The sequence below is a fragment of the Manis pentadactyla genome, chromosome 9, assembly GCF_030020395.1.
Source record: "Manis pentadactyla isolate mManPen7 chromosome 9, mManPen7.hap1, whole genome shotgun sequence".
Classification (NCBI taxonomy): Eukaryota; Metazoa; Chordata; class Mammalia; order Pholidota; family Manidae; genus Manis; species Manis pentadactyla.
Genome location: NC_080027.1, coordinates 13,380,934 through 13,395,161, shown reverse-complemented (window position 1 = coordinate 13,395,161; position 14,228 = coordinate 13,380,934). Strand labels below are relative to the sequence as shown.

General features: G+C 50.4%; 1 protein-coding gene across 2 annotated transcripts; it reads right to left on the bottom strand.

Moving 5' to 3' along the window:
- Positions 1-9,028: 9,028 nt before the first annotated feature.
- BATF2 (basic leucine zipper ATF-like transcription factor 2) lies at positions 9,029-13,540 on the bottom strand. Of its 2 annotated transcripts, none has more exons than XM_036928561.2 (3): positions 13,348-13,540; positions 12,017-12,121; positions 9,029-10,898 (listed from the first exon to the last, which is right to left on the bottom strand). In XM_036928561.2, the coding sequence occupies exons 1-3, from the start codon at positions 13,384-13,386 to the stop codon at positions 10,218-10,220; spliced, it is 825 nt and encodes a 274-aa protein (XP_036784456.1). In that variant the 5' UTR covers positions 13,387-13,540; the 3' UTR covers positions 9,029-10,217. The 2 variants fall into 2 exon arrangements, with proteins under 2 accessions (XP_036784456.1, XP_036784445.1); XM_036928550.2 differs by having other exon boundaries at positions 9,029-10,901; positions 13,348-13,538.
- Between the last annotated feature and the right edge of the window lie 688 nt (positions 13,541-14,228).

The following is a 14,228-nucleotide window of genomic DNA, read 5'->3' as shown; positions in this document are numbered from 1 at the left end:
CTAGCCCGGAGGGCACGCATTCCGAGGCTGGGCCGCGATGTGCGCTTGCGCGCCACTGCGACACCGCCCTGGGGTCGCCTGAGGCCACAGCCGGGAGCGGGGGGCGGTCCTACCCGCCTGAGCGTAGTCGCTAGATGAGTTTTAGTGGTCCCGGGGCTGTCCACCCACGATTCATTTTGCGCATCTTACGTGCCTAGCGTGATAGAGTTAGGAGCTATCGACTGCGGAGTTCCTTACTGTGTGTCGAGCAACTTGCAGGCACTTTGCGTCTCCTTTAACCCTCATCGCGGCGCTATAAAGCACTTATTATTAATATTCCAGTTTTAAAGATGCCTGGAAATGGGAGCAACTGTGGAGGCGTAAGGATTCAAATATGGGTTTATGATTCCAAAGCCCAATACCTTGCCTTTCACTTACTGCTGATCAAATTCTGACCTTACTGAGAATAATTAAGCGATTCGGCTCCACATCTCTAGGACTGGGTGGGCTGGGAGCGCTGCATTGCTAAAAATGGGCCTTTCCACTTGGGAGATATCCCGAGGCCGCCGCTCATCCCCTCAGTCCTTCTACATTCTCCTGCCTCCATCGCCACTGTTTACGCTGTTCCCTCTGCGTAGAATGCCTCCCCTACCCCACTTTAAAACCGTACTCCACACGCCCAGGTGGTAAACTCCTTGAAGACTAAATCTTGTATATCTTCATATTAAGGGCAACTACACACCGCTATCACATAGTACACACAAAGACCTGTAAAAGCAAGGCAGGAAAAGAAATAAGTCAGGGAGGGAGGGGGAGAGAGGAAACTGGAACTCAGTTCCTGAATCTCAAAAACTGCCCCGTCTAAAGAGGGGCATCTGCTATCCAGTCTCCTGCTGAAGGGAGGCCTGAGGGAAGTGTAGCCTGGGAATGCTAGATCTGGTTTTCATGGAAAATCTGCTAATTTAAAAATGTTGGCAACTGATTGAAACACTTGAAAGCACTGTGTGGACTGAAATGAACATGTTTTATGGGCAGGCACAGCTCTTGAGCCACGCATTTGTGACTCTGATCTTGTGACCCTGATCTTGCTTGACACAGAGTAAAAGTTGACCAAGTTGGTAGGACCTGAGTGCCTTTGCCTTCAGGATGTGCTCCCTGTCAGACTCTTCATCATTTCCACCACTGTTTTTTTCCTGGACCTCCTATTTAACATTTTCCCTTCCTTCTTTCACTAAATAAATATTTACTGACAGCCCACTGCATGCCAGGCACTGCACTAGGCTCTAGGGTCACAAAATTGAAGAAGCTGGCTAGTTACAGGAGTTTTACATTCTTATAGAGAGATTAACATACAGCAAATTTTTAAATACAGTGCAGTAAGACCACTGATGCACCTGTATCCCAGGCTTTGGGGTACCTAGAAGATGATACTTAAGCAGCCAGGAGTCAGGAGGGCTTCCCAGAGAAGACAGCACCTGAAATTAGTCCTGAAAGATGGGTAGGGAAAAAAAAAAAAAAAAGATGGGCAGGGGTTGGGTAAGAGACACGGAGAGGGCATTCCAGGCAGAAAGGACCACATGAAGCAAAGGGCTGGCAATAAGAAATAGCATGCTTACCTTTACATGTCTATGAGTAGTTTGGTTTTACTGAGATATATAAATGGGGATGTGGTGTGGCAGGATTTGGGGTTGATGAAGGAAATAGGACTGGATCATGGAGGAGCACGTACTGAGGCACTTGAATTTATCCCCAAAAAGCAATAAGATGCTTATAAAAGTTAGATTTTGGTTTTAGAAGAATGTTTCTGGTGTTTTCCTTTTCTACTTGTTGATTCTCACTCATCCTTTGAGACCCAGCTCAAAAGCCATCTCCTCTAGGAAGCCCTCTCAAATTCCCTTAAGCCAGAAAAATCAGCTCCTTCCTGGAGCTCTTTGCCCTGCTTTATACTTACTGGTCAGTCTGCCTGGGAGCTGAGAACTATAATTTACCCCTCTTTCGGATCCTCATGAGGTTTGACATGGAATCTAGCATACAGAAGGTGCTAATAAATGTTTGACAAATGTGAATGAATTTGTGAATGAAGGAAATTTTCTGGTCAGTCCAGCTCCAAAACCTGTCAAATTATACCAGTGGTTCTCAAATGTGCGGGCATCAGAACCACCTACAGGGCTGTGGATTGCTGGGCCTAGCCCCCAACTTCCTGATTCACAGGTCTAGGGAAGAGAGGGATCTGAGAACTTGCATGTTCTACATGCAAGTAAGTTCCCAGATGATATGCTGCTGCTGATAGGGACCACACTCAGAGAACATGCAATGCGGCCGCATTACAATCAGGGGCTTCTCACAGCCAAGCCCTGGGCTGGGCATTGTCAAGTAACCCTGTGACCACCCTGGCCCTTAAGGGCATTTCCTGGGTCTTGATTCTTATCCCACCTACCTTGCAATGGAGCTGGGAGTTACTGTACCCTTTCCTGGTTCTTTTCTCCCTGGGACTCTCTGGGGCTTCTCAGGAGGGCCCTGCTCACACCGGGTCCTTCACTGCCTTCCTTCCCACTGAGTGGTTCCACCGTGGTGGAGCCCCAGAGGGCAGGACAAATCCTGTGCATGACCTGTGAAGAAGCTTGGGATGTAGGAAGGAAGAGCGGCATTCCCACTCCCCCCAACCCCTTCTCCCTGCAAGACTCTCCCTGTGAGGGTCAGAACAGGGGCTTGTCTCCTTTAAGAGCCACTGCTCTGGGGCCTCTGCAGCTCCACAACTCCTGTCCCAGGCCAAGCAAAGAGCTACTTAATCAACAGCTCCACTTCCTGCAGCACCTGGGGCTCCCCCTCCCCTGAGTCCCCATCACCTCCCTTTGGGCTTCCTAGGCCAATTACCAGCCAGGCATCAGTCCTTAGCCCTCAGCTTTTGGAAGCTGGAGGCCAGAGACTGTCTGCCTGGACTGCAGGGAGAACTGACCCAGCTCAGAGAGTCAGCTCTGGGGGTGAGAGCAGGAGAGGCTTGTAAGCGTGAAGACTATCATCGGATTGGCCAGTTGTCCCTCCCTCTGTGTGTGTTGGGTGTGAAACTGTGTGTGAGCCTTGTAGAGCTCAGGGAGGCAATAGAGTGGACTAGGGCTCATCAAAGAGCCCTCAGAATCCTTCTGGGTTCAGCTTAGGCCTTGGAGGCCTTTGTGCATTTAGACGTGAGAGCTGATTTCCTGCAGGTGGTGGCTGCCCCCCTAGGACAATAGCAAAGAGCCCCAGGAAGGAGGTGATAGAGGCTCTGGGGGGACCCCTTCAGGAGAGCACTCTTGGAAAGGTTTTTTGTTTAGATCTGGCTGGGAGACTGAGCCCCTAGAGGCTCAAGTATGCCGAGAATCCTCCATGGAATCTGTTCTAGACACTGGGTCCCAGCAGCCCCCAGGAAGTCACCTTAGGAATCGGGGGGCGGGCCGGCAGCATCCTGCATTTGTACTAAGGATCCCAAGTGACTTTTGTCTCAATTAAAAATATATATTTAGAGTGAAAATCTTTGAACACAGAAAAGTTGTACAACCCACTCATAAACTCTACCATTGCAGTTTAACTCTACTTGTTTCATTACATACCCATCCATCCATCCTTCCGTCCATCCATCAATCTATTACTTTTTGAAGCATTTCAAAGAAGTTGCAGACATCAGTGCTTGGGGTCTCTCATGAGGTTGCATTCAGGATGCAGTTTTGGGTGCTGTAATCTGAAGCCTATACTGAGGCTAGAAGATCTGCTTCCAAGGTGCTTACTTACAGGCCTGGCCAGGTGATGCTGGCTGTTGCCTAGACCTCTCCACAGGGCTGACTGAGTGGTCTCCAAGATGGCAACTGGCTTCCCCCATAAAAATGAACAGACTGTTTTAGTTCTTTTCACTTAATAATGTTCCTTCTGGAAATTTATCTTCAGAAAAGAATTCAAAATGTAGGTAAGCATTTCTGCACAAAGGTATTAATTAGCATGAGGTTATTTACAGTGATGAAAATTTTAGAACAATCCGAGTGTTCAACAAGGGATGGATGGTTAAGTAAAGATGAATATCCATGAAATTGGCCTGTTACGCCACTATTAAAGTGATTGTGCTGTAGAGTGCCTATGATATTCTATTAAGAGAAAGTTTGGGGATACAAAATTTATATTTACTGTGATCCTAACTATGAGAAGAAAATAATTCATAGGAAATATGCCAAAATGTTAACAGTGTGGCTTGCTATGCTTTAGAATTTTGTTTGAAATAATTATAGGTTCACAAGAAGTTGTAGAGGTAGTAAGGAGAGGTCCTGTACAGTTCATCCATTTTCTTCCAGTGATTACATTTTATATGACTTAGTACAATATCAAAACTGTAAATTGTATGTATGGTTCTATGGAATTTCATCACATATGTATGTTCCACCACATGCAAGACACAGAATTATTCCATCCCTTTAAAATCACACCCATCCCCTCTGCCTATTATCCCTTACTCTTTGCAACCACTGATCTGTTCTATACTCTATAATTATAATTTTTCCATTTTGAGAATGTTACCCAAGTGAAATCACATAGGATGTGGCCTTTTGAGGCTGGCTTTTTTTGCTCAGCATAATGCCCTGGAGGTCCATCCCAGGTGTCACATGAATCTGCAGTTCACGGCTGAGTAGTACTCATTGGTATGGATAATTTTACCCCTGCTTTTCAAATTCCCTACTGAGAATGAAATTTTTTAATTTTTAGGAAAAAGGAAAAATACTGGTTGGGGGAAGGGCAAGGCAGAAAGAAGCAGTTCATGCCCCCAAGGAAATTTTCTGTTGATTAAATAGTAGAATTTTAAGCTTGGAGGGCCCTCAACAGTCACCTGGGGAAGTTTCCCATGTTGCAGGGGGTCCTCCTTGCAGTATTCTGACAAGTAATTGTGCAGCCTCTATGTAGATTCCCAGTGACAGGGAATAAAGCCGTGACTAGCAAATAAAGCAGCTCATCAAATTGATACATAATATGCCTTTTTTTCCTGGAGCTTCCACGTGATTGAAAAAAGATATGGCATAGGTTATTTTTACCCTGCCTGGAGTCTCTTCCGTTTCCCTGCTAGCCAGATAAACACAAGCCTGAAGCAGTGTGCAAAGCCTGCAGAGCCTGAGCAAGCTATTGGGACACTACATCCAGGATGGGCCTCTTTAGGGAGATTTCTCCATTCACTGGCTTAGAAAAACAAGGGGCTGCAGCAGACCTTTTCAAATGGAGTGAAATTCTGCATCAACACACACACAGATACTCACGATCCCCTAGGGACAGTCTCCTTTCTGTCTGGTGGGAATGTCTCCCGGAAGGCACTGAACCGCTAACCCAAGAGGAAAGATCTCAGAGTCTCTCCTGCTTCGAGTCCTCTGCATCGTGCCGGAGATGTCCTCCAGCCTTCCTTGAGAGCGGGCTCTGATCTGTCCATGGTTCTGATTGTTAATGACCTCACTGAGGGCCAAGGCATGGATTCTTCCATCAATTCCGTTGCAATAGCTAACATTTATTGAGTACTTATTATGTGCCAGGGACTGTGATATGCTCCTTACACTCAGCCTCTATCTATTGACATATATCAGGCATAATATTGATGTATATCAGATCAAAAACATACAGCTCAATGAATTTTCATACAGTGAATACATTCATGTAACCACCACAAAGATCAATAAACAGAACATTATCAGCACCCCAGAAGGTCCCTCATTTCCCCTTCTTGTGCTCTCCTCCAACAGTAGCCACTACCGTGACTTTCAGCAGAACTGATTTTTTTAAACTTCTGAAAAGAATATAAATGGATCATACAAATTGTCAAATTGTCTCCTCTTTTGTGTTTTGCTTCTATAAGCCAACATTATGTTGCGAAGTTTATTCACGTTATTCCAGATAGTTGTGGTTTGTTCATTCTTGTTGCCAGGTAGCATTACCTTACATAAAATATTCCACAGTTTATTCATTTAACTGTTGATGGGGTATTTGGGTTGCTCCCACTCTTCTACCATTATGAATATTGCTGATATAAACACTCTTGTTCATGTGTTTTGGTGAACATATGCTTTTCTGTTATATACACATGTATATATAGATATATATACACTTACGCACATATGCATAGGGTATAATGTAGTACACTTTCAACTCCCAGTTTTCAGATGAGAAAACTGAGTCTTGAATAAGTTGAGCCAGGAAGTAGTGGAGCTGGGGTGTGAGCCCAGGCCTGCCTGGCGCTGGAGCTGTCCAATCATCATGATTGACTGCCTCCCAATACATGCACTTTTATATACTCGTGATGTGCCAGACTAGTTGCTGCCATTGAGGCAGACAAGAAGATAGGAAGGTACATTCACACAAGAAGAAGTGTGACAGATGCCAGTGAAAGGCACATGGGTGTGATGAGGAGCCTCATCTTGGAATGATTTTTATTGGAAGATTACAGGAGGCTTCCTAGAGGAAGAAAACTCTTATCGCCAAACTCTTTTCTGTCCGGTGGGGTGATAAATAAGCATCTCAAACTTAACATGGCCAAAACAGGGCCCCTGTTGTGCCCCCACCACCACATATATATGCCCACCCCAAACTGCTCCTCTTACAATCTTTCTAGGTCTTTGGCATTAACAGCCCGCAGGAGCTCAGGCCCAAACCTCAGCATCTTCCTCCCTTCCTCCCTTTCCCCACATCCAATCCACGAGCACAGCCCATCAGCTTTATCCATAGAGCACACCCTGAATCTGACCTCTTCTTACCACCTCCCTGCTACCAGCCTGGTCGCGGCCAGTATCATCGCTCACCTGGGTGACTGCAAGGGCCTCCTCACCCTCTTCCTGCTTCCATACTCCTTCTGGAGGCCACAGGCCAGAAGCCTTCTTTGCCTCTTCCAGCTTCTGGTGACTCCAGATGTTCCTTGGCTCACGTCAGCCTACCTCTGATCTCTGCCTGTCTCCTCTGCGTCTTCTCTTCCTATTATTGGTGACCTCCTTTTGCTGGTCGTTGAAGTTAGAGCCCACCTGTACCACCCAGGAGGAGCTCATCTTGAGATCCTTAGTTTAATTACATTGCCAAAGACCCTTTACCCAAATAATTCACAGGTCATATTCACAGGTTCTCGGTGGACATATTTTCTGGGGAGCCACCATTCAACCTACTACAGAGGTAAATACCAGAAAAATTAAAAATTAGGAAAAAGAGTTTAAACTCTTGGTCTGCAACTACTTGCTATTTCAGTGCGGAAATATGTCCATGCATCATGTCAAAGGTCATTCTAAGAAGGGAGTGACTGCATTGTGCTTGTTGCAAGGCTAATTTGGGGCTGAGTCTCTAGCCAGGGGGCTCACTGCTGGGAGCATTGCTACTGCTGCAAAGGGGCCCAAATTGTTCCCTTCTGAAAAATGATCCCTGAAGAGAGCCAACTGCTAATGCCGGTGGTGAGAGGGAAAAAGGGACCCAAGGAAATGCTCTTTCTCCCCCAAGATGGTGGCAGCCTCCCAGTGACCCCCTCCTCCCTGTGTGTCCTTGTGCCATCCTCTCCCCTCAACTGTGGGCTGGATCTAGTGACTTCCTCCACTGAACAGAACGCAGTAAAAATGACAGAATGTTATTTCTGAAATTTGGTTACACAAAAGTTGTGGCTTCTGTACGACTCCCTTTTTCTCCCTTTCTAGCTTTCTGGTACTGAGGGACGCCAGCTGCCATATTGAGCTGCCCTCTGGACAGACCCATGGGGCAAGGGACTAAAATCTCCAGCCAAAAGCCTGCAAGAATGTGAGGTCCTTAATCCAACAGCCCTCCAGAAACTGAATGAATCCAACAGCATTGTGAACAAGCTTGGGAGTGGTCTGTAGCCAGCCTTATCAGTGAACTTGGAAGCAGATAGCCCCTCACCCCTGCCCAGTCGAGCCTCCGGATGGCCACAGCCCTGGCCAGCACTTTGACTGGAGCCTGTGGGACCCCTGAGCCAGAGGCACCCAGCTCAACAATGCCCAGACACCGGCTCCACAAAAATTGTGAGGTGGTGAATGTTGGTGAAGCCACTGAATTTTGGAGTAATTAGTTATGCAGCAGTAGATAACACTCAGATGTGGATTTCTAGGATATATTCAACCTTGTGTAAGGCTCATGCTATAGTGGTAGCTGTGTTTACAAATTTGGGGATTCACAGATATTAGCCCACATCCCTTCTCAAGAATCTACAACATCGCCTCCCACTCTTTTCATCTTGTTTATCTTTTTAAATAAACATAGTATCAAACTATAGTAACAGCTGTACATTCTATTTTTTCTGCTTAACATGTTGCAAGCATTTTCTCACTTCATTAAATATCCTTCAAAGCATTCTTTATTCTTAGCTGTTTTAGTAGCCTGTCATATGAGTATACCAGCATTAATTCAGTCACTCCCGTTTTATGTTCTGAGCTTGGCTCAGAAGCTGGAAGAGGCAAAGAAGGCTTCTCCCCTATGGCCTTCAGCATTAATTTAGTCACTTCCGTTTTATGTTTATGGCTATGTGACCTTGGGCTTGTTACTTAACATCCCTGGGCCTCAGTTTTCTTTCTGAACAGTGGGGATAATAACCATGCCTATTTCACAGTTATCAGAGGCATCATTGAGTTACCCCAAGTAAAACATAGCACAGTGCCTGACAAATTTTAGGGTACACAGACACAAACCAGACAATGGCATCCTCATCCCCCCATCCAGTCCACGGTGAATTTCATCAACTCTTGTCCCAGATTCCAGCCAACCTTCAAACAAAAGCATCTTGGCTCCCTTCCCACCAGCCTGCTCTCCCTGAACCTACTGGTGACCCTGGCTCTGCTCTCATCCACAGTCCCACAACCATCACACCCACTCTTGCTCTGTGACCCTGTGCAAGTCCATCCCATCTCTGGGCCTCAGCTTCCTCATCTGCAATATGGGAGGGAGTAGAGTAGAAGGGCTATGAGGGATCGCCCACTTCTAAGACTCTAAACTATTCCCTGTGCTTTCAAAGGCCTCTGGTTTCAACAATATACAACCAGAGCTTTAAACAACTGGGCAAAGCAAAAAGGCTAGGAAAACACTTTAGTTTATTTAAAATAACACATGTGCCAAGACCTGTGCTCAGCATTCTGGAGTGTGTCAACTACTGGCAGAGTGTCTGCTTACACGGTGTGAAAATTTGGGTGAAGAGTTGGCATTTTTCACCTTGTGCCCCTTGGAGAGCTTGTCCTGAGTGTGAGTGAGACCACGCAGCCCCAGCCTCAGAGCAGACACTGCAGCTAAGCCCCAGCCGGTGCTGGGCCCCTGCTCTGCCAGCTGCCGCTGGGCCAAAGAACAGTGAGGGGCACTGCTCAGAGGGGCCCATGGGTGATGGGGCTTGGGGGTCGCACGAGGAAGGGCGGGGGTTACCAGAGAAATACAGGTCTCACTGCTGCCAGCATGACCTTACTCCTGGCCCTTCCCTCATTCTTCCCTTGTGGGCATGAAAAATGGCTTCCAGGAGAGCATCAGCCATGGCCTTGGGGTGGGGGAGTGGGCAGGGAGCTGTTTGGGAACAGAGCTGAGAGCTGAGAGCTGAGCCTGCCCCTGAGGTCTTGGTATGGCCATAGGTGCCCCTCCTGTAGAAATCCCAGGAGGGACTGTTCCAGGCTTTTCCCAACTCGTCTACAGGTTCTGTTCCTTGGCACTGAAAACTCTTCTAGGGGAAGAAAGAGTCCACTTCTGGGCCCTGCCTGGCCTCTCCCCCCACCAGGCTTGGACTCTGGACCAGGCCCAGCTAGGGCGAGGTGTCAGGGACTACAGGGCTCTGTGGCCCTGGGAACGACAAATCAGAAGAGCGAGCCCCTCCCCATTCCCAGCGCCTAAACCTTCTCACACCAGCTCTCAGTTTCCAGGACTTCAGCCCCTTGGGTGCCTGGGCCAGGGTCCCATCAGAAGGAAGAGCAGATGGTGGTGTCCAAAGACTGTGTAACCTTGGACAAGTCACTTGGCTTCTCTGAGCCTCAGTCTCCTTATCTGAAAAGGTGGAGTGATAATCTGGGTTTTGCAGGATGACCATGAAGTTGAAATAAGATGGTAGTGGTGGCAGGGCCTGGCGGAGTGGGAGGCATGCAGTGACGGCTTTCTTTCCCTGGTGAAACACTGGGCCAGTTGACAAGCCAAGAAGAAAAGCCCCCAGTGGCACCAGAGGAGCTGCTTGGGTGCTGACGCTGCTTCCTGAGAACCAGGAGGGGACCAGCCCAGCACCAGGGGCCAGGTTAGAAGTGGACTTGGGCAGAGGAGAGCAGGGGGAAGACCAGGAAGGGCTGGGGGAGGCGGGACACACCCAGGCCTGGCCCGTCTGCTGCTGAGGGTTCAGGTTTGCACTCCCTGCCCTGCAGACAGGCCAGGCCCAGAGTGGCCAAGGCACTGTGGGGTGAGGACCCCATCTTTGCCCCAGTGGGGTGTTCCACCCCGAGGGGTTGTGGAGGGCCAGACTGGGCCGGGGGACTGGGCAGGAGAGCACTGAGCTGGGAGGAAGGCCTCCGCAAGCTGGTGCTGGTGGGTGAGGCCGACTGGACAGGGCTAGGGGAGACTTGGGCAGGAGCTGTGGTGACTGCTGTGGGGCCAAGGGCCAGTGAGGGGAGAGGGGACAGGAGGAGGCCAGGGGAACCATGAGGCTGCAGATCTGAAGAGAGTTGCAGAGCTGAGGGAGAGGAGACCGGGGTCTGGAATAGACCTAGCTGCTCTTGGCAGTCATGCTGTCCATGGGGCCCGGGGCCCGGGGGCCACTCGCCCTGGCCCCAGCATCCCGGGGTCTCCGGAGCCGGGCAGGAGGCACAGCCCATCAGGCACAGGCGCTGATGCATGTGCAGGGTCTGAGTCCACCACACCAGCTCAGCCCGCAGGGCCTGGATCTCCTTTTGCAGGGCGTGGTTATGTTTCTCCAGTGACTCCTGCTGCTGAGGGGAGAAGCAGAGGGGCGGGGAGAGGGGTGTCAGCCAGCACTGGCTGGCATGAGCCCCAAACGCCGCCCCCAGGGTCCTCAACCTTTCAGCACCATCTGAATGTCCAGGTGGGGGCCCCTTGGCTACTCTGGCCAGCCCTCCAAACCACACACCAAGTCTCCCCTTCCTGCCACCTACTTGGGCTCAGGTCTGCCCGCTCTCCACCCCCACCACCCATTCCTTGTGCCAGCTGGTCTCCGCCAGCCTCCAGTGCAACTCATCTGGAGCTGCACCAGCCTCCTAACTGGGGCGCCCCCCAAACCACCCTATTCTCTTGGTCCAGAGGAGCCATTCAGCAAGTGCATCACAATCCATACATTAAAGCCCTTTAAAGGCTCCCACGCGCCGGTGCACGGGGCCCCAGCTCACACCTCCAGCTTTATCTCTCCGACTTCTGCTCTTCCCCACCTCCTGTCCTTTAGAGGGACTCTGTTTCCTCCCATTTCCTGCGTTCCTCTGCTTGGACACTCTCCCAGCACCCCCTACCCCAAACTAATCCTGACGTGGCCTCCTTGTGGCACCGTAGATGGTATTGTAACCTGGACACCTCTAGGCTGCTTAATGCCATGATCAGGCCTCCCAGGGCCCAGAACCCACCCACTGAGGAACTGTGGGAGTCAGGGTACTATTTTACAGGTCAGTAGCACAGGTGTGTTCTATTCAATATCCCTGAATCAGCATTTGTTAGGTTCTGTTCTGCTGAACACAGTTCTGAGAACCCACCGGGACTGCAACTTAAACAACCATTTTGCCTGCACTTCCTGCCTCCTTCCCTAGAGCTGGGGCACCTGGAGGGCAGGGCCCAGCCGTGGACAGGGTGCACCTGTGTGCCCTGAGCTCAGGGTGTTGTGGATGGGGTACACCTGCGTACCCTGAGCTCAGTGTGTATCTGAATACCCAGTTTGCACCGAATACCAGGAATGTCCAAATCTCAGCCTCGGGGCCCTTCCCTCTTCCCAAGCTCAGGTGACTGGGAATACCCACTAGTGTAGGGGGAGCTGCCCATAGGCAGGATGAAGAGGTGGTGGGCCAGGTAAGTGGATCAGGGTCGGGAAGGGAGGAGCCCCCACCTGGTGCAGGGCATCGGCCTTGTCTGTGTGCTTCTGCCGGCTGCGTTGGGCAGCCACTCGGTTCTTCTGTTTCTTCTTCAGCTGTTTCTGATTCTCCTCAGGGTCCTGAAGGGAACAAGGCACAGGGGTCCTGTCCCTTTCCTGTGTCGAGTCCCCAAGGGTCCTTTTCTCCTAGAATCCCTTTCTGGCTCCCTCAGCCCACACATCACCTGGCTGGAACGCCAGTCTCAACACACCTGCTCACAGCTCAAGTTGCGGGAAGATGAGCAGGGAGCTGGGAGCCTGGGATTCAAACCCAGGCAGAGCTGCCTTCGTGCCCACCACTCCTCTTGCCAGTTGCGTGGCTCTGGCAAGTCACTCACTTCTCTGCCCAGCTGCCTCATCCGCACCTGGAGGCACAGGAGCCTTCCTCACAGGCCATAGAGCAGCAGCCCAGGGCCAGGGGTTGATAAAGGTCAGGGGTTAGTAAAGGGGTTAATATTGTTCTAACTGCCATTATTTCCACTGTCAGGGGCTTGATTTCACAGGTCCGGTTCCATGAAACCTATGCCCAGCCTAGGACCAAAGCTGAGATTCATTTATTCAACAGATATGTATTCAACACCTATTATGTGCCAGGCAGTGAGCTAGGGAGACACAGCTAGGGGAACGTAGCTAGGGGGAACAGAGGGGGACAAAACAAACAAAATCCCTGCCCTCGAGTTGTTCCCGCTCTAGTGGGGCAGCATCATAGAATGAATGCACTAAGAGCCCATTCTGAGCGAAAAGTGGACTCAAAGGTTGACAGGCAGCCCTCCCCCTCCCCTGGATCTCAGATTAGGGGCCATGAAATCTAGATGAAATATTTAACCAAATGCCCAGATCTTTGGAAGGTGAGACAGGAGGGACTGTTGGAGACCCACAGCTCAAGACCCAACCCATAGGTGACTGTGGAAGGTGTGTTCTGAGCATATGAGCTCAGGCAAGGCCCTGGCCTCCCTGGCTGAGGACTCCTGGGACAGGGGCAGGGCCTCCCAAGGGAAGCATGCCTGAAAATCTGGGCAGGGAACAGAAGGTGCCCGTCAAAGCAGTGAGGGGAGAGCGGGGGCCTTAGGAGAGCAGGACCCAGAGTCCAGTGGCAAACTGGGGGCTGGATCTGCACTGAGAGCTGGAAAGGCCTCGTTCCGATCCCCTGAGGAAACTGAGGCCCAGAGAGGGGTGGTGAGCATTCCATGGTCACACAGGCCATGCATGCAGAGCTGGGATTAGGGTGTCCGCCCCCGGCCCTCCCTGCCTGGGAACTGGGCCCCCAGGCATATCCCCTCTCTCATCCCTTGGTCCCCTGTACTCACCGTCCCAGTCAGCAGCCCACTGTCCCCACAGAGGTGCATGGCTTCTGCAGGGAGACAGAGACTCACACCCTGCACCGGGTGTCCCTCAGCCACTGTGACCTCCCAGTGCCCTCTGGGGGCCCAAGGAAGTGGCAGCTCTTTAAATCCCCAGTGGCCAATCCGCCCCCAGCAAGCCAAGTTTCAGTTTCTCCTAAAGCAACTGGCTGCTCAGAATCCCTGGCTCGGGTTGGCTCACGTGGCTGGAATTTCCTAACACGAACTGGCCTTCCGGGCAGGCCCCTTCTGTGGAAGGCGGATGGTGGAGGATGCAGGAGCAGAGACTGAAGGCTGGGTGTGGGAGGGGGCTCTGGGAGGAGGGGAGGCTGCCAGGACAGAGCCTTGGGAAGAGAAGCCCGTGGGAGAACCAAGGGCTCATGAGGGATATAGGAGAGCCTCTGCACTCTGGCAACAGAGGAGCCCAGGTTCACAGCCAACCGCTGGCACATTGGAGCTGTGCAGCTTTAAGAAGGCGGTTCACCCTCTCTGAGTGGTCAGTCTCTTCATCTGTAAAGGGTGTGGGGGAATGACACAAATATCCACCCACAAGCTTGATGTAGGAACCATGAAAGAATACAACCACTCCCAGACCCAGAGCCACCGGGGAGGCATGGCTGCACAAATAAGCCATGGCCCTTAAATAGGAGAAGAGATAGATAAATTGCTGTGTTTTCATTCAACAGACCATGCAGCAATAGAGAGTGACATCTAGCAGTTGGGAGCGCAGCCTCCAAGCTATATAATCTGGGTATGTAATTTCATTTTTCTGTGCCTTTATTTCCAAATCTGAAAAATGGGAATAGAAATAATTCTGTTGTGAATACTGAATGAGTTAAGGCAGGGAA